Source organism: Phyllopteryx taeniolatus, chromosome 9 (assembly GCF_024500385.1).
Source record: "Phyllopteryx taeniolatus isolate TA_2022b chromosome 9, UOR_Ptae_1.2, whole genome shotgun sequence".
Taxonomy (NCBI): Eukaryota; Metazoa; Chordata; class Actinopteri; order Syngnathiformes; family Syngnathidae; genus Phyllopteryx; species Phyllopteryx taeniolatus.
In genome coordinates this window covers 13,889,853-13,912,632 of record NC_084510.1, presented here as the reverse complement: position 1 = coordinate 13,912,632, position 22,780 = coordinate 13,889,853, and the positions used below count along the sequence as shown (strand labels likewise).

At 40.8% G+C, this 22,780-nt stretch overlaps 1 protein-coding gene and 1 long non-coding RNA gene across 5 annotated transcripts; one reads left to right on the top strand and one right to left on the bottom strand.

Annotated features, from left to right (window-relative positions):
- Positions 1-3,110: 3,110 nt before the first annotated feature.
- vstm2l (V-set and transmembrane domain containing 2 like) lies at positions 3,111-22,549 on the top strand. Of its 2 annotated transcripts, none has more exons than XM_061785359.1 (4): positions 3,111-3,381; positions 15,074-15,240; positions 18,271-18,315; positions 21,043-22,549. In XM_061785359.1, exons 1-4 carry the CDS (start codon positions 3,276-3,278, stop codon positions 21,292-21,294), a joined length of 570 nt encoding a protein of 189 aa, XP_061641343.1. In that variant the 5' UTR covers positions 3,111-3,275; the 3' UTR covers positions 21,295-22,549. The 2 variants fall into 2 exon arrangements, with proteins under 2 accessions (XP_061641343.1, XP_061641342.1); XM_061785358.1 differs by lacking the exon at positions 3,111-3,381 and adding an exon at positions 10,312-10,937.
- On the bottom strand, positions 19,144-21,319 carry LOC133483734 (uncharacterized). Of its 3 annotated transcripts, XR_009790185.1 has the most exons (4): positions 21,181-21,319; positions 19,855-20,527; positions 19,434-19,566; positions 19,144-19,351 (listed from the first exon to the last, which is right to left on the bottom strand). It is a non-coding gene; the product is annotated as an uncharacterized LOC133483734 (long non-coding RNA). The 3 variants fall into 3 exon arrangements; XR_009790184.1 differs by having other exon boundaries at positions 19,425-20,527; XR_009790183.1 differs by having other exon boundaries at positions 19,434-20,527.
- Positions 22,550-22,780: the final 231 nt, after the last annotated feature.

Below are 22,780 nucleotides of genomic sequence, written 5' to 3'. Positions count from 1 at the left end.
CATTTGAAATCAGGACCGTTTCATCAAATATGATGCACAATACATTCATCAGCACACAATCTGCTCTCTCTCTATTCATTCTATGTTTCTGTCAAGCTACATTAACCTCAGGAGGAAGGCAGCCTGCAGAGAGATGCTCAAAGTGGCGCAGCTGCTGCTGCCGGCACGCTCCTCGACATCCTCGCTTCTCAGCTGCAGCAGGTTACAATTGTGCCAGGAATGAACAGTGAAGATTTACTGAAGCGCAAAGCCATATCCAGTGAACCAGGAAATGATGCTGTCTTTTTTTGCCATCATTTAATTTTTCCTAAATGGTCAGCGAGATGACAGTGACAGAGGAGAGTGGCTGGCCAACCATCTGTCTCACAACAAAGTGATTCATTCTGTGAGCTGTGAAAACACTTTGCTCTACTTGGGATCTAGCATTGAAGTCCCATGTTCATAAATGGTCTGGGGTGGGTAAATGACATTTCAGCAGGTGAAAACAATTGATGCCTTTAAGAATTTACAGTCTAATGCTTTTCTGTGGCATAAATGAGGGACAGTTTATTTCACTCTCCAGCTTTAACATTGTTCAACAATACTACACATTAAGAGAATTCATTAAGTATGACCTTTATAATTAGTGCACAACAGTTCACCCTTCTGGGAAGACTAAAAGATTTTGGAGTGTTTCTGTGGGAAATGTTGCTTCACACTCTCAGTTCTAGGTCATTCCAATGTCAGGGCTCTGTGTGATTAGGAAGAATGGAATTGTCCAAAATAATAAAATAATCTAAAATAAAGAATTATGAGGATACCAAGCGATCATGTCATTGATTCAAAATTTTTTAGGTTTGTCCATATTCTGTTGCTCGGTTAATGCAATAGGCTAACGCTACACCAAGACGTTTGTTTTTGGTGATGTGGGTGTAATCCGGAGTACATGAATAAAACCCATTCAACCGTGGGGAGAATGGGTAAAATACAGCAGAATCTATTCCCAAATAAAAAAACTTGAGATTTTGACAAGAAATTTCTTATCCTTCAAAGTGTACAATGAACAGTGCTGAGAAGATTACTTTAAAATGAAGTTGGTTACGATTAAGTTAACCTGTTGAAAATGTAATAGTAGTGGAACTATTTTGAAATATAATTACATTTTTATTAGTTTTCTTGATTTTGAATGACTGCATCAGCAGGAACCGTGGATGTTTCCTCTAAAAGTGTACATATACAGTTGACTGTACGTGTACAGCGTGTGGAAAACATGATACCACGTTGACCTAATGACAGATTTGCTCAATTTAGACAATATCACTTCATATCACAAACGAGAAGTGAATGTTCCATAAAAAAATATAAAGACGAAACTGTTCAGAAGTCAGTGTTCTTATGTCTTCAAAAGTTCAAGTGAGTCTAACCTTCTCAAAATCTCAAATAGACTGGCAATTTGAGGTCATATCTGGAAAAATATGTCATGTTTGAGACTATGGCAGGATGGCACATGACCACAGAGAGAAATCCCATGGATCAGCTTTAAAAGGAAGAATGATATGAGGGGAAAAAAAAAAATCTGAATTTTTGCAGCTATTTTCCAAATCCAACTAAAATTGTAATCATGGAAATTTCCAAAAGCAACTAATTAAATTACACATTTTCTCTCAGTAATGCAATGGATTACAATTACAAAATCTCATTACATGTAAATAGTTACACCCAAACACTGACAATGAAGGGGTACAGTGAGGTTTATTGTGGCAATTCTTTCCACAAGAGAACCACACTTCTAATCTGACGTTTCAACTTTGAAAAGATGCAGTTATGTTGTTCTGTCTGCTTTTACTCCCAGGTATTCATTACAATTGACGCCTTGAATGCAAAGAGAGACATAGAAACAGTTGAGCGACCGCCTTCTGGTATGGTAAATTCACTTGTATCCACCCGACACATTTGCTCATTTTCAGGCAGTCCTTCAGCTCACCTTGTACCAGCAACAGAGCAGAGAGAAAATGCTTAACGGAGCAGACACACAGAACATTTTGTTTTTTTTGCCCCCACAGATCTTTAGGACTAAATGATTTTCCATTTTAGCTGTAATTTTCTATCTGAATATCAGGTTACAGTTGTCAGGATTGGGTCTTTTGTTGTGTTGGAGGCAAGAAGGTGGAGGACCCAAGTGCAGGGAAGCACTCTTATTTGTTGTTGTGACAATTGTACTAATTAACTTACTGTAACAAATGACTTTATGCATCAATTTGTTTTGCTCATATGATGAATGTAACTCTCATCACCTTCCTTTTTTAAGTATACTGAACACAAATGGGGGCATAGTAGTACCCACAATGGGTTCCTTGTTTTTAGTGGCTCACCAAATGAATATGCTGTCAAATCTATGAAGCAGGCAAACTTTATGTTCAATTGTTTTTTTTAAGTTTGTCCCATCTGCACACTTTTTGGACCAATAGTATCTGTGGGCACATAATCGCTCCAGTACTTTGCATGATGATAAGATTTATTTATTTATTAATTGGGAGTGGGGGGGAGGGGTGACAGTTGTTTGATTCCAATTTATTGGAACAAATAAAGATTTGTTGAGCTCTTTATGTGTAAAGATTATGCTACGTTATCTTGTTAATGTATCATATTCTTGTGAGGCTTGGCTCCAGGGGAGGGATCACATTTCAAATAGGCCCCTTCAGCTGCAGAGATTGGGGAAATCCTGATTTACACTCATGTGTTAACAATGCAAACGTTTGCTCCAACTTTTGCTTTCCTCGCTGAGGGGTTGGCAAGAGTGGTTAAAACGCTTACGTATACGCTATATGTTGAGTTAGTATATGTAAAAACATTCCTTTAATGGGGCACTGTACATGTACAGTATGTTTTCAAGCAATCTGTTCCACTATTTATTTTCCTGAAAATTGACATGATTTCACATACATTTTAGTTTATTTTTATAACATCTCATACGTAACTATAAATATGTACAGCAATATACATGGTTTGATAATTGCAATAATCCACCATTGGCAAGGATAGGTCTGAGATCCCTCCGCGTAATTGACTGTCACTGGTGGCCGCTTCACCTGTCCTCCTCCGTGCGTCTCCTTCCGCCCACTGTCCGTGTCGGCGCGTCCACGGGCAGAGAAGCATAGTGCCGCTGCGTGTCGCGCCACAACCACAACCTTTCAGTTTCATGTCCGTGACGGCGGCTGCGCTTCGTGGAGGTACTCGACCGATGCTCTCCACCTGATGTGCTATTTCCATCGCACTTGTCGACATATTTGGAAGCAATGAGAGCCATAGTGGGGCTATTACACTACGTGGGACTTTACGTTCAACTTAACGCGGCACTCAGTGTCGGAACCGGTGAGCTGGATAACCATTTGTCTGGAAATGGTAAGTTTGAATTCTTTTTAAGGTTTGCATGCAAAATATGCAATGTTCACTGGAAATGATATTCCTGTTGTTTGGTGGTGGCAATTTGTATTGAGTGAGGATTTGCAGTCTTTTTCTAAATTTAAATAGTGTCTGGTGATATTCATTCACCATGAAAAATAGAAATAAACCAGTAAAGAATTCAAACTTGATTAGTGGTGGGCAACCGTTGGTCTGTGGGCCATATGAACCCCCAGATGCATTTGAACTTGTCTGCCATGGAAACAGAGAAACTGTAAAGAAGGGGGAAATGTTTTGGTAGAAAATTATTGAACCAAAATATGTTCAATACACAATAGTAAACATTTGTTTTGTGTTTTCATAAATGTGGTTTGCCCTTTGAAGGATTTTACAAAAACAATAACCGATGATAATATTGATTGTTAACAATAACTGTTTGTGCGCATATGTATCTGGGTGGATGAGTGGTGGGAGCAGGGATTGATTTTGACTATGTAAAGCACTTTGAGATGCATATTGTATAAAAAGCGCTCAATTAATCAAGTTTGATTTGATTTAAAGAATTTGGTTTAAGTTAGTCACAAATCTAATTCAAATTTATTTTGATTGAACGCTTTAAGCTGTCTGATAAAGGCCTTCATTGGATTTCTGAACATCTCTCGACCTTGACGGTTTGGAAGCACTTTTTCCATATCGCCCTAATCACCCCCTCACGGATGATGATGTCACGGAATGATTTGGATCGTTAAGAGTGCATTCATTCACACACACACACACATATATATATATATATATATATATATATGGATAGGAGGCACGGTGGACGACTGTTTAGAGCGTCAGCCTCACAGTTCTGAGGACCGGGGTTCAAATCCCGGCCACGCCTGTGTGGAGTTTGCATGTTCTCCCCTCTCCGGGCACTCCGGTTTCCTCCCACATCCCAAAAACATGCATTAATTGGAGACTCTAAATTGCCCGTAGGCATGACTGTGAGTGCGAATGGTTGTTTGTTTCTATGTGCCCTGCGATTGGCTGGCAACCAGTTCAGGGTGTACCCCGCCTCCTGCCCGAAGACAGCTGGGATAGGCTCCAGCACGCCCACGACCCTAGTGAGGAGAAGCGGCTCAGAAAATGGATGGATGGATATATGGATATATCTCCCCAGCCGATTGCTGGAGCTCCAAATAGATTAACCATGGTTGGCAGGTTAGAAAATCAATTAGACACATTTCTCCCACTGGGAGTTAATTATAATTGACTATAATCGTTGTGTTCTCGCTCATGTGGGGTTTCAAACTGGGCATGAAATGGGGGACGGAGTGAGGTGGGTGGGTGACCACAAGCTGCTCACCAAGATTAAAATCCCCTCTGATGATTTTTAATAAATAAATCTACTTCAAAAATATTTTTTGTCGCTTTCTTTGATTAATTCACCAAAGCAGTGGAGCTTTCATGTAGAGCCTGAAAGCGTTGCTCTCTGGAGCGCTTGTTAGATCCAGGCCAGGCCCATTTGTTTCAGATAAATGCATCTGGCTGAGGACCGTTCAGCTCCCGCAGCCCAGTTTCCACTTGAGCTCAAGTGTAAATCAAATTGCCTCCCAACATGAAACGTATTGGTGCTGTGCGAAAATAAATCTGCAGGACGGGTTGGTCAGTATCGGCAGGAGGCTGTACAAAGAAGCGTTTCGTAGTGTTTGCTCACCAACAAAGTAATGATCTTCTCGATCTCAGACTCAGTTTGTTATCCTTGTTCTCTGCTTGGAGGAAAGTGCAGAGTTGGTAGTGTTTGGCAGCATTCATCCAGTTATCCCTTGTGAGCGTATCACTAACACTGTGTGGGGGCGTGTACCGCTTCATTAGTGCCTGCGAACCTGTGTCAGGCTTCAGCTTGGTGTCATCTTAATTAGGATGACACTTTGCATTTGCTGTCCCATGTAATGGTGCTGGGACTCTTCAGGGGGCTTGGAGACATATTGCACAGTTATCACGTGAAGGGTGAGTGCTCATGTGCTATGTTTTTTGATTGCACAGAAAAACAATTGGATCTTGGATGTTCTTTTATTAAAATGCAAACAAATTTCATATGTTGATCATTATTTAAGCTGTAATGCATTATGTCTATTGTAAGTGGTATGAAATGATGTGTTTTACTACTTGTAAGATGAACTACACCTACCGACCTCAACATTGTAAGTACACCTGCATGATCTGCCCTTAACAGACTATTTGTCAGTTTTTAGTTACAGTGTCAGATAAGTATCAATTCTTTATTGAAAATAATTCATATTTGGTAACATAGCCCTTTATAAGGAAACAAACCATATTTGCTGCTTGAAACTGTGAACTGAGTGACTGTCACCCTCTAGTTCCCCAACCAATCAGCAAAGAAAGGTATGATTAAAAGGTTACATTCATCAAGAAAAAATATGATATTATACAGAAATAAACATGTACAATTATGAATTTATTTAAAGGTGTTTCATTTATCTCCATAAAACTTGAACTTGTTTTGGCTCACTTCCATATTAGCAGATCGATGGAACAACTACAGTGTACCTGTAGGGCAAAAAAAGACTCAAGATTTAGATTGGTGCATCCAGGGAGCACTGCAGGCCTACAGATTAAAGGGCGCAAATACTTGACTCTCCCCAGACTGATAACACTCATGTCATTTCCACACACATTTCCACATGAGGTTGTGGCTGACGTTTGCATTTGTGTGGAACTGCACTCCATCATACTGACAAAGATATAAGAGCATTATTACCTCAGCCAAGCACAAGTGTTTCACTCCTGCTAATATTTGTTTGTTAATAAGCAGTACGAAGAAATAAGTTTGTTGAGGTTTGTTGAAAGTGCAGAGGAAGAACCCATTACATTTCAGAATCAAATGGATACAGGAATTATTCATTAAACAAGGTGTGTGTGTGTTCATATACTAGTTTGTGGTGTGAGTCTAAGCAGATAACGCATTCAACTGAAGTCAAACTGTTCATATTAATTGTCCTCCAGTCATTTCGGGCATCATTTCAGGTTCAGGTGTCACAGAATATCGGTCAGTGCTGCATTCAATTGTTCTCCAAACCATAGTGAGCATCTCTTGATGGTTGTGCACAATTTCTGATGGAGCGTGACGTTACTATTCATCTCAGGGGAGTTCAGCCTGGGTATGAGTTGTCAACAAGGAATGTTAATACATGTTCTCACACACCACGAGCAAACGGAAATAGCTCCTGTGCATTAAGTCCCCACGGCTATGAAGAATTCAGCCCACAAGTCTGGATGATCTGCAGCAACAGGCAGACAGCTGCTCCACTCTAAGTTCATGATTTTTACCTTCCACCTTGAATGGAGGCTGAAGGGCTCACGGCATCCATTTATTTCCCCAAGGAGCTCCTTGTCTGTTTACCCTACTCCTGAATCTGAGCCTAATGCAACATTATTGACTTTCTGGCAAATTCCCACGTGGCTTATTTTTGCTTATCTGTATGTAATGTTGTGTTTTCCCCTCATGCCGTTATGAGCTGTCAGTAATCTTAGTACAGGAAACTCCTGTCACTATAAGCCAGAGTGATAAAATGTTTTCATAAGAGCCGGTGTAGCATTTGAATCAGCAGTGACAGTAAGTCAAGTAGCAACACTGTATACATCCAGGCAACATCTTCATACATATCTTCCATAAATACAGTCGATTTTTATTACCATGGTGTGAAAATGCCTCCAAATGCAAAGTAATAACTTACATTAGTTGCTTACATAGAGAAATTAACGATTGAGATAAATGTCGGTACTAAGTCTCTTTATTACACAAGCTTCATTCACCTTTTGCATCAGCCTTCCCATATTATTAAAGCCATTCATCAAATTAGGGAAATAACTCCTCCCAGAGGGATTCTGTTCACATCTTATTTACACTAACCTTGGCAAAAGTTACACAGTTAGCTCATGTCATGGTCTTAACAGTCTTTTTTTTTTTCCTTTCAATTCTTCTCCTCTGTGCCCCACAGGCATGACGGAAATGGGGCCATTAAGTTAATGATCCTTAATTTACCAGCTGGCCCTATGAGGTGGCGCCTTTGCGCATGACAAACGTTGCCATTTAACTTCCAGACGCATTTGTTCAATTATTCCGGATAGCAGTCCCTGTTTCAGAAGACTTTTTAAGGCAGACGTCCTCAATCGGCAGATGCCTAAGAACGGACATGATATGTAGACTAAATTGATGAACACTTTTAATTTAACCAGCGGAATTGTTTTAGTGTTGTAATTTTAACCTGCCTTGATTATAACTTGACAGCATTTCTGCTCATTACAGTTTACAGGAACTGCAGAGGCCAATCACGTCTCCAACGTGTCACAATTTAGCCAAGCAGATTATTCATCTCTGCTTTGGTTGTAGTGCAAAAGGGTGTGCGTGAGGCAGGCAGGCAGAAAGGAGAGCAAACCGATAACGTTGTGCTTTACCAGAAAAAAGGGTTAAGGCTATAGACCTGTATCTTATCTTTTTATTTCACAGTTTGCAAATTATTCGGGACCGAATATACCGTTCCAGCCATGTTGGTGTGCATTGTGATGAATAATAAATAGATTAAGAGTGTGTTCTGCTATAATGCTGCAAAAAAAAAAATCTTTTTCTAAAAGTAAAAAAATAATTTGGATAAATTTTTTATTTGTTTAACGGTTAGATTTTAACTTAAAAGAACTAAAGAAAATGGAAAAAGACTAAGACATTTTATTTCATTTAAATTTAGAAAGTTATATCCGTTTCATTAAAATATGGGAAACACTGTATTTATAACCATTTAGAAACGTAGTAACTTCTAACATAATCTAGAACATTCTAACAACTATTGAGGGCATTAAAATGCATTTGTCAAGAAAAATTATCAATCATTTGAACAGAGAGGGCTCTATTTTTGTGACTAGCACAAATCCAGCATTGCACTTGGCGTAACTCTGCAAGGAGGCGGGCTAGACAGGTTTTGTTAAATTTGTGGATCGGCCTCCCCCTTAGTGCATTTAAAGTAGGATGTATGCGCTGGTTTGGGCGTCACCACAGCCGACTTCAAACCTGTCCAGTTGAAGTCTTCTTTCTTCCTCTTTAAAAGCAGTGCAAATAGAATGAGATGGTGAAAACGACTGGTGACTTAAATACTGTATGACCGTGGACCTCATTGACCTATATCCCCTCCAATGATCATCTGTTTATCATCATCTCCCCCGACCACAATAGCTGCATGCCGACCAGTACATGGGATGATTTTAATAATGATGATAATAATAACAATGAGTTCAATGAAATAGATTTCTACAATGATTTCGGGGCACTCCATTCACATATTTATGATTGAACTATGGCTGAAACATGTCCGCGAAGCCGGGGTATCTGTGTGCCTGCACCTCGATAAAATTCACCAAAATTGCATGAGATCATCTGCGCCAAAAGTTAGAGATGGTCACCAAATTGTCACATGCGCTGGCTGCATGTCAAAGGACACACCCCTGTTGTGTCGGTATGCCCATCTTGGCGCAGACCAATCTGCCAAATTGGCAAAAACAAGCCTTGCGATGGCAAGCCACAATTTTCGCTCTGGTGCACGTTGCGCAGTCTACGAAAATAGAGCCCTAAAAGTGTAATGACAATCAGGTATAATAATGTCCATTTACATTGTTTTAAAAAAAAATACAAAATAAAAAGCTAATAAGCCAAATTAGCCAGTGATGCCCGACTCTCTTCTGAATCTCCTGTCTTGCAGTCTCACATAATGCCCACCCCCCCTCTGCCAAATAATATAAAAAAAAATAAAAAATCGATGGGTTTGCTACTAGTCGATTTTTGGAAAAATAAGTCACTACAGTCGCAGAAGTCTAAGTTGGCAACACAAAGTAACCTTTGCTTATGCACCATTGCGACATCCTTGGTTGTCATGGTAACAAAAGCCCGACTCTGCATTTGCATGAAACAGAACCCCATCCCCCCAAAACCGAACAATTTCAGTGTGAGTGTGAAAAGTTGCTATTAGATTTTTCTGTAATTCTTTATCCCAACTGTATTTTGTGTCTGTCAGATGTACAGTATCTTTGAAGACGGTGTGAAGAATGCAAACTTTCACACAATAAAAACACACAAAACACACACACTTACTTTTTATGCCGATACGTTTTCTCTAATTTTCATCTTGAAAAAGCTTGAAGGGTCGAGAAGAAGAAATGGTTGGTTTGTCCCCCACGCTGCCTCTCAGGCTTGATTGATCCAACTCATTTTGCCTCAGACCTGAGGAGAAAAAGTTTGGATTGTGAGTTATCTCTTTTGGGCTTTAGTCATTTATGTTTGTCTGTGGATACATTTATATGTTCTTGTACTCTCTTTCATTTTTAATGAGTCTTCGGTGGCCAGCAAGCAGCCTCTTCTTGGGTCCTTGTGGTATGGTGTCTTGTCTCTCTCTCTCTGAATTCAATATGCAGTGGAGTGAAAAATGCCACAAAGGACCACTTTAAAAATGCATGGTGTTGACGTACATCATGAAACAATCATTCCCGCCTCTGCTCGAAGAGGCATTAGGCAAGTAAAACACACGCTTAAAAAGGTTACTCAAGCAAGCCTCTCTGGCAGCTTTATTTTGATTACTGACACAATCCTTATTAAGCTTTACATGCAAGTCAGTATGCTGTTTCTTTGACTTTTGCTTGCTCTTGTGTTTTCTCCTAATGATTTTACTGATGCTTTGAAAGTGCGGGAGCATATGACAGTTGTCACAAATGTCAAAGAGTGAGCTCTGAGAATGCAGGAAACAAAACACTTGTGAGTGGTTTTTAGCAGCAGTGGTGTTGTTCATCATACTCTGGTATATTCTTCCTCAGCAGAAGCAGGGATCAGATCCACTTCAGGAAGCTAAGAGCAATATTTCATGATGGTGGTAGCCAAGGGACGACAGACGCAGAGGAGATTAGATGATTAGATTGAAGCAAGCACCGACCCTGTAGAGACCTAAGCGACTGCAATCATGGCGCTGTTGTCTGTGGACAGATGTATTGCTTCTGTGTGGGACAGAAGGTGTATACCAAATGTACGTGCCACGAAGGAGGAAACAGTTCAGGGGCATCAGAACAGTTCTTCTGTTTTAAATGATGGAGCCAGAGGTAACAGCTATCCGTATACTGAGACATTTTTCATCCACCCATTTTCCCTTTAACCTCCCCTTCAAAACAAGAAACAAGACATGACTGTTGAAATAACTGAACGACACGACTGGCAACTATGACATGACGCAGACAGTGACAATGACACCTGACAATGATGGACTGCAAAGACAGTATATCAACGACAATGAAACGACAAGAAGTGGAAGAAACCAGGGAACTAAATACAAACAGATTAACGAGACAACGAGGAACACCTGGACAAGACACGAGTGGCTGGAGAGAGCTGATTGGTCGACACAAAGTAGACGAGAACAGGTGGACACGACAACCTAATGAGCACACGACAAACATGGAACACAGGAAAACATGGAACAAACTAAAACACAACCCAAAGCAAAACACAGACCATGACAGTAAGTGTGGTTCACTCTTGCTTGATGGATAAAATATCGAGGAACACTGGTGCCTAATGTGTTCCAATATAGGTGTTTTAATTTTAGTTTGACCACTTCCAAAAGTGAAGAGTAGAATTAAGAATATTTATGTTATTCCTAGTCAGCTGGTCTAAGTTGATAAATGCACAGACATGAACATACTGTATTACGCAAAAATGCTAGCTGCTGAAGTTGCACAACATAAAGGCTATTTATGCCTTTTTTGTTTTTTGATACAAGATATGTATTTATATTTGCCTTGTATTTATTTTCATTTGTTTGAAATTGCCTCACAAAGAATGCTTGTCGATAAGAAATTACAGTTTGCTGCTATGCACAATGTGAATTTCTGAAAAAAACTTATCAACAAAAGGAATCCAATTGGTCGGTCATTATTAAATTAAATCTTATTTTATCTTAATACTCGATTATTCGATAAAATTCTCAGTAGGATACTCGACGACTAAAAATGCATCCCTAAATGCAGCACTACTGGATGTGTTTCTCATTTGTGACAGGTCTGTTTAATGTCACTTCAAATAAAGTGAGAACAAGTAAGCAGTCAAAGCATGTTATATACATTTTTCGTAGAATAATTGAAAACATACTATATTGTGGTATATCATTATTGTGATATAAAATGGCCCATATCATGACGGAAGACTTTTTCCATATCGGCCAGCGCTAGTAGGTATCATGATCAGGTCTCCCAATTCTGTAAATATTTATATAAAGTGTACAAGCATGCATACTTGTGAGACCAAATCATTGTTGAGGGGTGTACTTTCCTCACAGCCTGCTAGCGCCTCATTACTTTCGAATGGTACAACTTACATAAAACATACGACAGTCTAGTGGTGTTATTGTGAATTGGTATGCGTTCCACCAAACACATGCGGCAGTGTGTGCCTACTGAATACAAGTCCTGTAGTACACAGTGTAACACTTTCAGGATGCTCATCATGTGCCAGTGCCAATGGGCAATGAACCAACAGACGTATTCAACAATTCTGCGAGTGCGAGGGGGGATCTCTGAATGCCAGACATCAGAGATCCGACACACGCAGCTTGGCCTATTCAGAGAGACTGGCAGAGAGGAGCTGAATTCAAAGGGGGAAGGATGACACAGTCCATCAGAGTGAAAATAATGGTAGAACAAAGATTGTATTTGGCGATAAGACAACAGAATTGAAAAAGAAAGTAGTGTGTTTTCAACAAGAAAGCAAAGCAGATTGGAGGATAAGGTGGAGAATCTTCAAATGGTTAGGCTATCTACAATATACCTGTATAAATCCATCCATTTTCGACACCGCTTATCCTCACGAGGGTCGCGGGTATGCTGGAGCCTGAACTGGTTGCCAGCCAGTCGCAGGGCACATAGACACAAACAATCATTCACACTCACATTCATACCTATGGACAATTTAGCGTCTTCAATTAACCTACCATGCATGTTTTCGGGATGTGGGAGGAGACCGGAGTACCCGGGGGAACCCCCACGCAGGCACGGGGAGAACATGCAAACTCCACACAGACGAGGCCGGATTTGAACCCGAGTGCTTAGAACTGTGAGGCAGATGTGCTAACCAGTTTTCAATCGTGCAGCCCTGTATATATCAACTTTGATCATTTAAACACATTTACCTTTTTAGTACAATTTCTTAATCCCCATGTCTTGTTTTCTCTGTGTTCTGTATATTGTCTTATGTCTCTATGATGAAGCCTGGTGCAAGTGTCTCATTGTCAATCTGTAACTGCGATGGTCTTATAAATGCCACTCGAGTTCTAGGCAGGACACGACCCACTCCAATATCATTGGCTGCTGCATCCAGGTAGGACATGCCCTACTGTGGCAGGAAAAGAAGTGTCTGACTTCAGTGTGGTGGCATTAAAATGAATCCCACTAACCCTAACCCATCTTAGCCCTAACTCTAACAATCTTGATTGCTTTTATTTGTACATACTAATGTGATACATATTTGGAATGGTCATCTCGTTAAATCTGTGTAGCCTGCCCTTTCCTCTATGCAGCAGCCAGCCGTATTGCAGCAGGGGTATGTCCTGCCTAGAACTCTAGTGGGATTCATAATAACACTTTACTGCAGCCCTTTCCACAGCAAATATGTATGTGTTATCTCACTCTACAAACAAATGGCACTGATGCCAAGAGTGAAAACCCGCGTTTAATCTAAATTCACGTGTCACAGTCAAACTAAACCTGGCATACCTTCAGTTTACCTAAGTACTTGAAACAAATTGTGTGTGTGTGTGTCTGTCATGTGCCCGTGCGTGCGTGTGCGTCCGTGCTTTAACGCCATGCAGTCTCACAGGGATTACGCTTAAAATGGACAAAGTAATGTTAGTTAAACACAAACAGAACAAAAAACAGGGCTACAGACAGTTAAGTGCTATCAGGGGTAAAACTTTAAAGAGCTGAACCAGACGTCAACATAAGAGATAACAACAGCTTCACCGGCAGCTGCAAGTGCAATTGGTGTTGCAAGTCATGCAGAAAAATGGTCAATTATTTGTTGATAATAGTTCCAATAGTTACTTTTTGTAGTTTAGTCATAGTTTATTTTAGTTGAAATTAGCATTTTTATATTCCGATAGTTAAAAATAGTTCACGCATCGCCATGGCAACCAGATAACCTACGTTTGTGACAAGCACACACATTCCCATTGCACGGTAGTGACTGAGATCCTCACGGTTGCATTGATAAACAGTTATTAAGTGCACAATTATTTCAGTCAGTGATTCCCACTCACTGAATCTGCTCAAGTTTAATATTATTATTGTTGGTCTTACCCTCTGGTTCTTCCCACCAGTGGCCCAATCTCACCAGTTCTCAGTGTATTTACTTTTTATGTATACTCTTTGAATGCTACTGGTATTCCCTCAAGGTGCTTTTCCATTGTTGTTAGACTGCATTTGTGTGGGACTTAGCTTTGCTCCCAGCTTTCTTAACACTTCACACCACACTCATGTCAGTTCATCTCTCCTGACAAATGAGACCACTGGCAGGCCGTGAATTGCACCGCATCAAGGGCGTGACTCTGCCAGGTCGAGTAGTTCAAATGATACCAAATCCCTTGTCAAGCTGTTTCCGTTCTCAGACTTGCTTTTGGAATTTGTGTGCATCCCGGGATAAGCTTGTCACTGTGCTGAATGCCAAGTAAAGAGATTCTGAGGTCTTTGCGCTCAGGAAACGTAGCGCATACCGTGAGAGCTAGAACTTTCATATTGAGAGGGAAAATGCAAGGACAACTGTCATTTAAAGCTGTTGATAATGCCTTCAGCCGCCTTATGCACGTAAGAGCGCATGCTGCAGCAGATCGATAAGGCTGCCCTTCACAAAGTTACTGAAAGTCAAACTTCTCTTGAGGTGACAGGGGCTCATCTGTAAATACTTGGGCTTTGAAACTGGAGGGTCACATTTGGAGTTGTGCTGCGGACAAAAAGACATTGCAGCTAGTTGTTTGAGAGAAGCTAGTCTTCATGCTGCATAATCTTGAGGTGCCCTTGAGCAAGGCAAGACACCTAACTTCACTGACTGTGTGTGAGTGTTCTGGTTCACTGTGTGGTGTGTAAGACAAATATAAAGGAGAGTATAAATTGGATTTCTGCTTAAGGGATTAAAATGTGTATAATGAACCTTACAAATACTGCATTACAGTGTTGCGACTCAGAATTGTTTTTGGAAACTATCTTTCATTATTTGCTGAATACTCACTTGTTCGCTGTTTTTGTGCTCAGGCCGAAGCATTAAAAGTATTGCTTCTAATAAATCTATTGCTTTGGTGCCATTTTGTGGAACTGTTGGAAGTGAGTTGAAAAGACAAAAGTAGTGTTTTGCCATCATCTTGTGACATGTATAAGCAACGACTGACCGTTTTAGAGGGGTGGTCAATTAGTTGTAGTTCACTATTCGTGGCAGCTCTCAGTCCCGACTCCCTAGCCCCTGTGAATAGCAGGGGAAGACTGTACTGCTTCGCGGAATACTTTCTCTCTGAATAACATTGGTCACAACACGTCGCCTTTTGCATTTGTCAAATGCTGTGTCCTTCAACAATTATCACTTTTTTGATTGTTCATCTTTCAATCGGTCGCCCAGCTCTCTTCACAGAGGTGCCCCACGACATCACGACACAGAGCGGCGAGGATGTAGAGATGGCGTGCTCCTTCTGTGGGGCAGGTTCTCCTTCTTCCTTGGAGATCCAGTGGTGGTACACCAAGGACCACAGTGACTGGCCCAAGAAGCCTGCACATATCACAAATGATGTAAGATGCAAGGCGTTTTTTGTTGTTGTTGTTTTTTTTGTCAGTAGAATAAAACAAATACAGTAATGTAGATGTTACATATTTAACCTCATTAATTTGGTTCACTTTCAGATAGATCTAATCTCATTTAAAAAAAAATTTAAAAATCCATAATGGTCAATTCTACCTGCGATACATATATTCCAAGTCAAGCTGACACCATTATATAGCCTTTAATTACTGTACAGACAGTTACAGTATGTCTGTCATTTTAACCCTCTTAAATGTCACATAAGTATAAATTGGCTACTGTTTGTTACATTCTATTTTCCATCCATTTTCAACACCGCTTATCCTGGTTAGGGTCGCGGGACGCTGGAGCCTATCCCAGCTGTCTTCGGGCGAGAGGCGGGGTACACCCTGAACTGGTCGCCAGCCAATCGCAGGGCACATACAAACAAACAACCATTCGCACGCACATTCACACCTACGGACAATTTAGAGTCCTCAATTAACCTACCATGCATGTTTTTGGGATGTGGGAGGAAACCGGAGTGCCCGGAGAAAACCCACGCAGGCACAGGGAGAACATGCAAACTCCACACAGGGGAGGCCGGGATTTGAACCCCGGTCCTCAGAACTGTGAGGCAGATGTGCTAACCTTGAGTTATTATTATTATTGTTCACTTAATGTTTGTGCTGAGCAGCTTGGATAGACCAAAGGACCATGGACAGCATGGGTAAAGAGATTAGGTAGTGAGAAATTTCTGGAATGGAGGAATAATAATTTGAAAATGGAGTTAATCTTGGCGGGACGGTGGAAGACTGGTTAGAGCGTCAGCCTCACAGTTCTGAGGACCCGGGTTCAATCCCCGGCCCCGCCTGTGTGGAGTTTGCATGTTCTCCCCGTGCCTGCGTGGGTTTTCTCCGGGCACTCCGGTTTCCTCCCACATCCCAAAAAACATGCATTAATTGGAGACTCTAAATTGCCCGTAGGCATGACTGTGAGTGCGAATGGTTGTTTGTTTCTATGTGCCCTGCGATTGGCTGGCAACCAGTTCAGGGTGTACTCCGCCACCTGCCCGATGACAGCTGGGATAGGCTCCAGCACCCTAGTGAGGAGAAGCGGCTCGGAAATGGAATGGATAATGGAGTTAATCTTTTGTTGTCTTCATTATATGAGCAATGCAATAAGACTAAAACAATTGTAACGGGCTACCACACAGAAATTGCTCATCAGCGTTCAACAATTTATACAATTTTACATCCCTGCTGTCTTTGTGTGCATGTCAAGGCTAACTGTGACATATTAACGCTTCATATTAAAGCCATGTGAAGCATATAAAGATCTGACTCAGAACAATCTTTCTGAAAGCAGATATGAGTTGCCATAACAACCAGACACCTGGCCTTGCGGGTCTCAAGGCTGTAACAGAGAAAAATATGTATTTGTGTAAACGTGACAAACTGGAGGTTGGCTCAATAATAAAAACATCTAAATTGTCTTTGGTATTAAAAAAATCACACGATAAGCGACAAAAGAGGATCCCGGTTGTGTCTAGAGTCTCTGAGCGAGAGTGCGGAATGAAAAAAGAATAAGTAATGTGAAACTCCTTGTAAAGTAGATTATGACACTTTGAGAGCATCCTGTCAACATTCATATTAAAGCATCATAAATGGAAAATAAATGGAATGAGTAGAAGTGAATTAATTAATATGATACTATAGTGTAAACGATACATTTGCCATTGCAGAGACCATGCCAGCGGGCTGGACGGAAAGGGTCCACATAGGTAAACGGCCTTTTGCCCTACAGATAAAACACACTTTTATGAGAAGCAATCTTGTACTACTGAGCAGATTGTTGTTACCACGTCACACATCTATTTTAAATTCAGTGATCATTTTAATAGAGCTTCTGTTTTGGGGAATATTTTTACCTGAAGGTTTCAACTGTAATAATGCATTTATTTATGGATGCCTTTCAAGGATGACCTGAGCGGAGACCAGGCTTTACCTGTATATTGTTGAATAAGATCACAAGTTTCATCCATTATCTAACGTTGCAGTGGCAGCTGGACCATGTAATGTGTGCGAACGTTTCTGTGAGGGCCACTCGGTAAAGGATGTTTCCAATTTTACAACTAATGAAGGTACCGAAGTTGTTAGATTTTGTGGGGCAGTAAAAATGAGGGAGAAGAGTCAGAAGGCCATAAAATGATATCAATAATCAAAAGAGGACCTCTTGGGTACACTTCGCCAAGCAGAATTAGGTCTGCTTTGTCAGCAGTTTTAGCTTTAGAAAATAAATCCTGTATCAATGTAGAACTTGCTTTCTTATGACAACTTATAATGGTCTGCTATATGTTATACATTGACACCAAACAAGTAAGAAACCCAAAGAGTGCAAATGACGACAGAAACAAAACTTTGATATGTTGATTTTAGGCACTATATTATGCATTTTATGAGGTCCAGAGTATTGGGTCTAACATCTTGGACTAAATCTAAAGCTCACTGACTATTAGACAATCCTATATCTCCCATAAATCCCCTGGCACAGAAATGAAGGACTAATTACTAACTGGCTGTTGCCAACACCGGAGAAACAGGTTGACTCCCTCCCAGGATGGGGCAACTTACACTCTCCTGTGGCACCTCCAGACACTGTAATTGGCACTGAAAAATAAATAGATTTTGAAAATGTCTATGCCATGCATAATTCATATTAATACCCAAAAGAAATGCATCTTTGCAGTTGCACACACACATTCTGCAGAGCTCTGAGATGGGTACGTACTGTTGAGGATGCGCTTGTGCAGTATTGGAATGCATACTGTATGAGGCTAGAAAAAATATACATAAAGATCAGCTAGCAGAAAAAAAATAACAATTTGAGCAGAATATCAATTTAAAGAAGTTAACTATGTTACGAAAACCTTAAAAAAAACAAATTGTGCTTACTGATTTATTACTATTCAACAGCAGTGTACATTTTTCTGTTGACGTCTACAGTAACTGATTAACTGACTACATTTTTTTTGTGTGCAGGTTGTTCCTCTGGACGAAATGTTGAAAGATGCCACTAAAATTAGTGTAAGTACAAAGCCCTGTTTCAACCAAGCTTTGAGTTCACCTCCACACAATGGGCTCTATTTGCATGACTGGTGTGACGTAACTCTGTGCGGAGGCAGGTTAGAACCGGTGTTGGCAATTCCATGGACCAGTGCATTTAAAGAGGGACATCTGCATTGGTGTGGACGTGATGATAGCCGACTTCAATCCTGTCCAATTAAAGCGGCTCCTCTCATTCCCTTTAAATGGAGACGTTGCGTAACTGCAGCAATCTGTGCATAGTCACTGCTCTTGGCCGGTGTGGCAACAACCAATGTGAGCAAGTACCCTTATTAAATACAGAATGAGCTGGTAATAACTGCTGGCCACTGAAATATGTCTGCAGACCTCATCTATCAATTCCCACCCCTGATAGTTTGTGTCAGTATTAATTTTCAAAGTGCCATTGGTTTCTTAGGTCTACTCAAAAAGTATGCAGTAAATTATGCTTGATGCAATACTTTGATCCCATAGAAATTTGTTATTGAAATGCATACATTTACTGGGATTAAACAAATGTACTGATATAATACATCGCAGATTTGATTTAATGTAAATACTTTTTTTTTTTTAACTGTGAAAGAGGATACTGTATACCTGCTACATTTCCACTATAGCAAGTGGAAAAAAAGTATTTTCTACCCACTTATAAACCTTGGCCGAATAGTTTCCTGATTTTCAGCAAATTAGTATTCCAAAGGGGGGGGGGGAAATGCACAAAAACCTCTACGGTCATGGAAAAGCATTCAGATTTTGCAATTTCATGATGCATCAACCTTAATTGTTAAAAGGTATCTGTCACGATGGGAAGTCGGATGTGACTTGGATTGAGCAGACTGAGGCAGAGGGAGTAGATTTAGAATGGTTTATTGCAGGATGGCGCAGGGTAATGATATCCCAGGCGAGGTGGTGGACCGTCGGGACAAGGAGCGAGCAGGAAGCGGGAACGTAAGCAGGTGGGGTAGCTTGGCGGCGTGGCTGGAACAGTCAGCAAGATGGGGAAGGCACCGAAGGAACACTGGAGACGGAGAAGAACACCATCGGTTGAGCACAGATGCAGGATAGTTACTTTCATATAAAAAAAAAATTACTGGAAGTACGAGAGTCGGCTGGTGAGTCACCAACAAGTGTCAATACTCAGGCGACGGCTTCCCGGAACTGACAGGTTTAGTGTATGCAGGCAGTGATGAGTGCTGATTGAAGACAGGTGCACGGCCAAGGTGATGCTGATTACTGGAGAGAGAGAGAGAGAGAGAGAGAGAGAGAGAGAGGCACAAAGCGCCAACCAAGCTCCAAAGGAGAAACTGCATTGCACAGATCATGACAGTATCATTATCAATATCTTACATACTGGCCTGGCATTTACTTGGTATCAAATCTTGCAGTAGCACACATCACTATATGTGATTGTTTGGTAACCCAATGTGAAAACTGAACCAAATACAGTATTTTATGAATCCATAACGTGCATGTGCACTTCTACCCCAAATAGCAAAGACATCCGATGGAAATATACTGTACCTTTTAAGATGCCTCAAACTAATACAATGCATCCATCCTTTTTCTATAGCGCTTGTCCTCATTAAGGTCACAGGTGAGCTGGATCCTAAGACAGTGAGCTGGGCATAAGACAGTGTACACCATAAATTGGTTGCCATCCTATCGCAGGGCACATACAACCATTCGCACTCACATTTAGTCCAATGGACTGTTTCAAGTCTTCAATTAACCTGACATGCATGTTTTTGGAATTTGGAAGGGAGCTGAAACAAATACACGCAAGCACGGGCAGAACATGCCATGAGCTACCCAATGGGACATCGTTCTGCCAATGAATATAATATTGAATTTTCATTGAAAAAGACTGAAAAGAGCGACCTTTCTCTCTTGCCTCCGTGGAGTTTGCATATTCTCTCCATACTTGCATGGGTTTCTCCAAATACTCCAGCTTCCTCCCACATTCTAAAAATAATGCCTGTTAGGTTCAGTGAAGACTCTAAATTGGTGTGAATGGTTGTTTATCTATGTGCCCTGCGATTGGCGTGCGACCAATCCAGACCGTACCTCTTTCCCAAAGACAACTGGCACAAGCGCCAGCCCACGCGCAACCTAATAACGACAAGCGGTATGGAAAATGGATAGATGGATTTGCGTCTTCATATCTGTGGTATGGTCGCAAGGGGCATCACTTCAGCTGCAGAGATGGAGTAAAGATGCAACCATGTAATTTGTTGAAGTGGCATTGCTGTACAATTTTATGTTGTAGTAAATCTGCATCAGATTAGGTAACCACTAGGTGTGTGGGTAGGAGGGTGATAGTTGTTCACTTGTGTAAATAGATGAGATGGGAATTCCCATGACAGACATTGGGGAAAGGTTTTCTGTCTTCAATGCCAGTGCCATCCTAACCTGAATAGCGCTTCTCAAAGTGTGCTGTGATGATATTTATGGAGGTAGCTGAAGTTTCCTTAGCTGATGTCATGTTATTCTAATTTAGCCTGCAAACTAGTTGAGACTGAATCAACAAGAGCTCTGTTGACTGAAGCCAGCAAGTGCACTCCATTTTGCCTCATTTACTTCTAGGTGCCGTTAACCAACAATCAAATCCACACAATCGACAATATCATCAGTAACAAAGGCAAAGACAAGTCAATGAGTTGTAAATAGTCAGTCTTTAACAACTAAATCAATCATTTTTGTGCCTCTTAGGTGGTGAAAGTGGCCGGCAGCAACATTTCACACAAACTGCGCCTGTCCAGCGTCAAGCCATCAGACGAGGGCACCTACGAGTGTCACGTCATTGACTTCAGCGGCTCTGTGGCACAGCGCCATCACGTTCGGGCCTACCTCCGTGTGGAGCCTAGTCACGGCTCGGACGTCCAGCTCCTTGGATCGGGGCATCGGTCAGACCAGCAGGGAGGCTCGCACAGGGGAGAGGAAGATGAAGAGGAGCGCTACTGACTGCACTGCACTGCAGAGGGCGAAGTCTACTTGTTAGTGTGCATGTTCATGACTGAGCAGGAGAAGGTGATCATAATCATCACTGAGAGATGAGGCAGTGCTCACAACTGGTACACCACGATTTATGTGTATACTTTTATTGCAGTGTTGTAAAATTCCAGGACAGGAAACATTTCAATTGACACCGTGCTCAATGCATTAGCTTAGTTTTAAATTGGAAAATATGGGTGTAGTTTTTATGCGTAAAACCTCTGCAGTTCTGTTTTTGTGAATATGCGATCATTACTAGTACTGAGATAGCCCAGCTGAACATTTTTTGAATGTGCAATTGAAAGGAGCCATCCATCCATTTTATGTACCACTTTTCCTTATTAGGGTTGCGGGTGAACTGGAATTTATTCCAGCTGACTTTTGATGCGAAGTGGGGTACACCCTGGATTCGTCAGCCAAGCACAGGGCACATTTAGATAACTCTCAATACACACATTTCCACATTTTAGAGTACTTGAATGCACCTAACATGGTTTTGTAATGCTGGAGTACCCAGAGAAAACCCATGCAAGCAGAGGGAACGCATGCAAAGTCTACTACTTGGCTGCAGCAAAGATTGAAACCCAGAATCTTCGAGCTGTGAGGCAGACATACCAGCAGGTCATGTACCGCATGGAAGAAAACATTCTGTACTTCATAAAATATAACTACACTCTCCACTCTGTCAAGTTCATTATTTTACACATCTCATACAATTTGGAGGTTTGCGGATGATAAACCATTAATAATATGGTAAATGGATTGCTGGATGGACAAATGTAGTTTAAAAAAACATGTCATATCTATCAATGGCTACAAGTTCATTTGAACGTTTTAAATGTTTGTCTTCATCAACAATATATTGTCTGCCTTGTGATAGTTGTGCTCTTCATTTTCATATCGTTTTGTCCACAGTAAAACAGTTTGTGTCCACCTTTTTGCCTACTTTGTAATGTGTCTCTCTGTTCACATTTCACACTGACTCATGTTAACGTTTTCTGTTTCGTTTAGAAACAATTAAATCTCCTTGACTTATTCTCAGATAAACATTGCTTAAGCTTTAATGTCCATTATGTTTCTACCACAGCTGTACAGTAGTCATATTTTCAACACGTTTAATAATTATTAGTCGTGGGCAGCAGAGGGCAGTACTGTCACATTAACAAAAACATTTTTGCAGGTAATTTGTTAATATTACATTGAGTGACGCTCTATTACCAAGAACAACCTTAATGTTGATGTAATTGAAGCCTAATTTATAGAGTAAGGTGAGGGTACAGTAGAACTTCCAAAGTCTAAAAATTAGGAATTCATAACATTTTCTGGAAAATATGCCTCAAAAGTCAAACAAAATTTGGAATTCAAACCATCGTTACCTGTGACATCACAAAATCTTTTTTTTTTTGGTTTGTGTAATGTCCCCACAGATGGCAAAATGTGATTTAAGAAAAAAAAA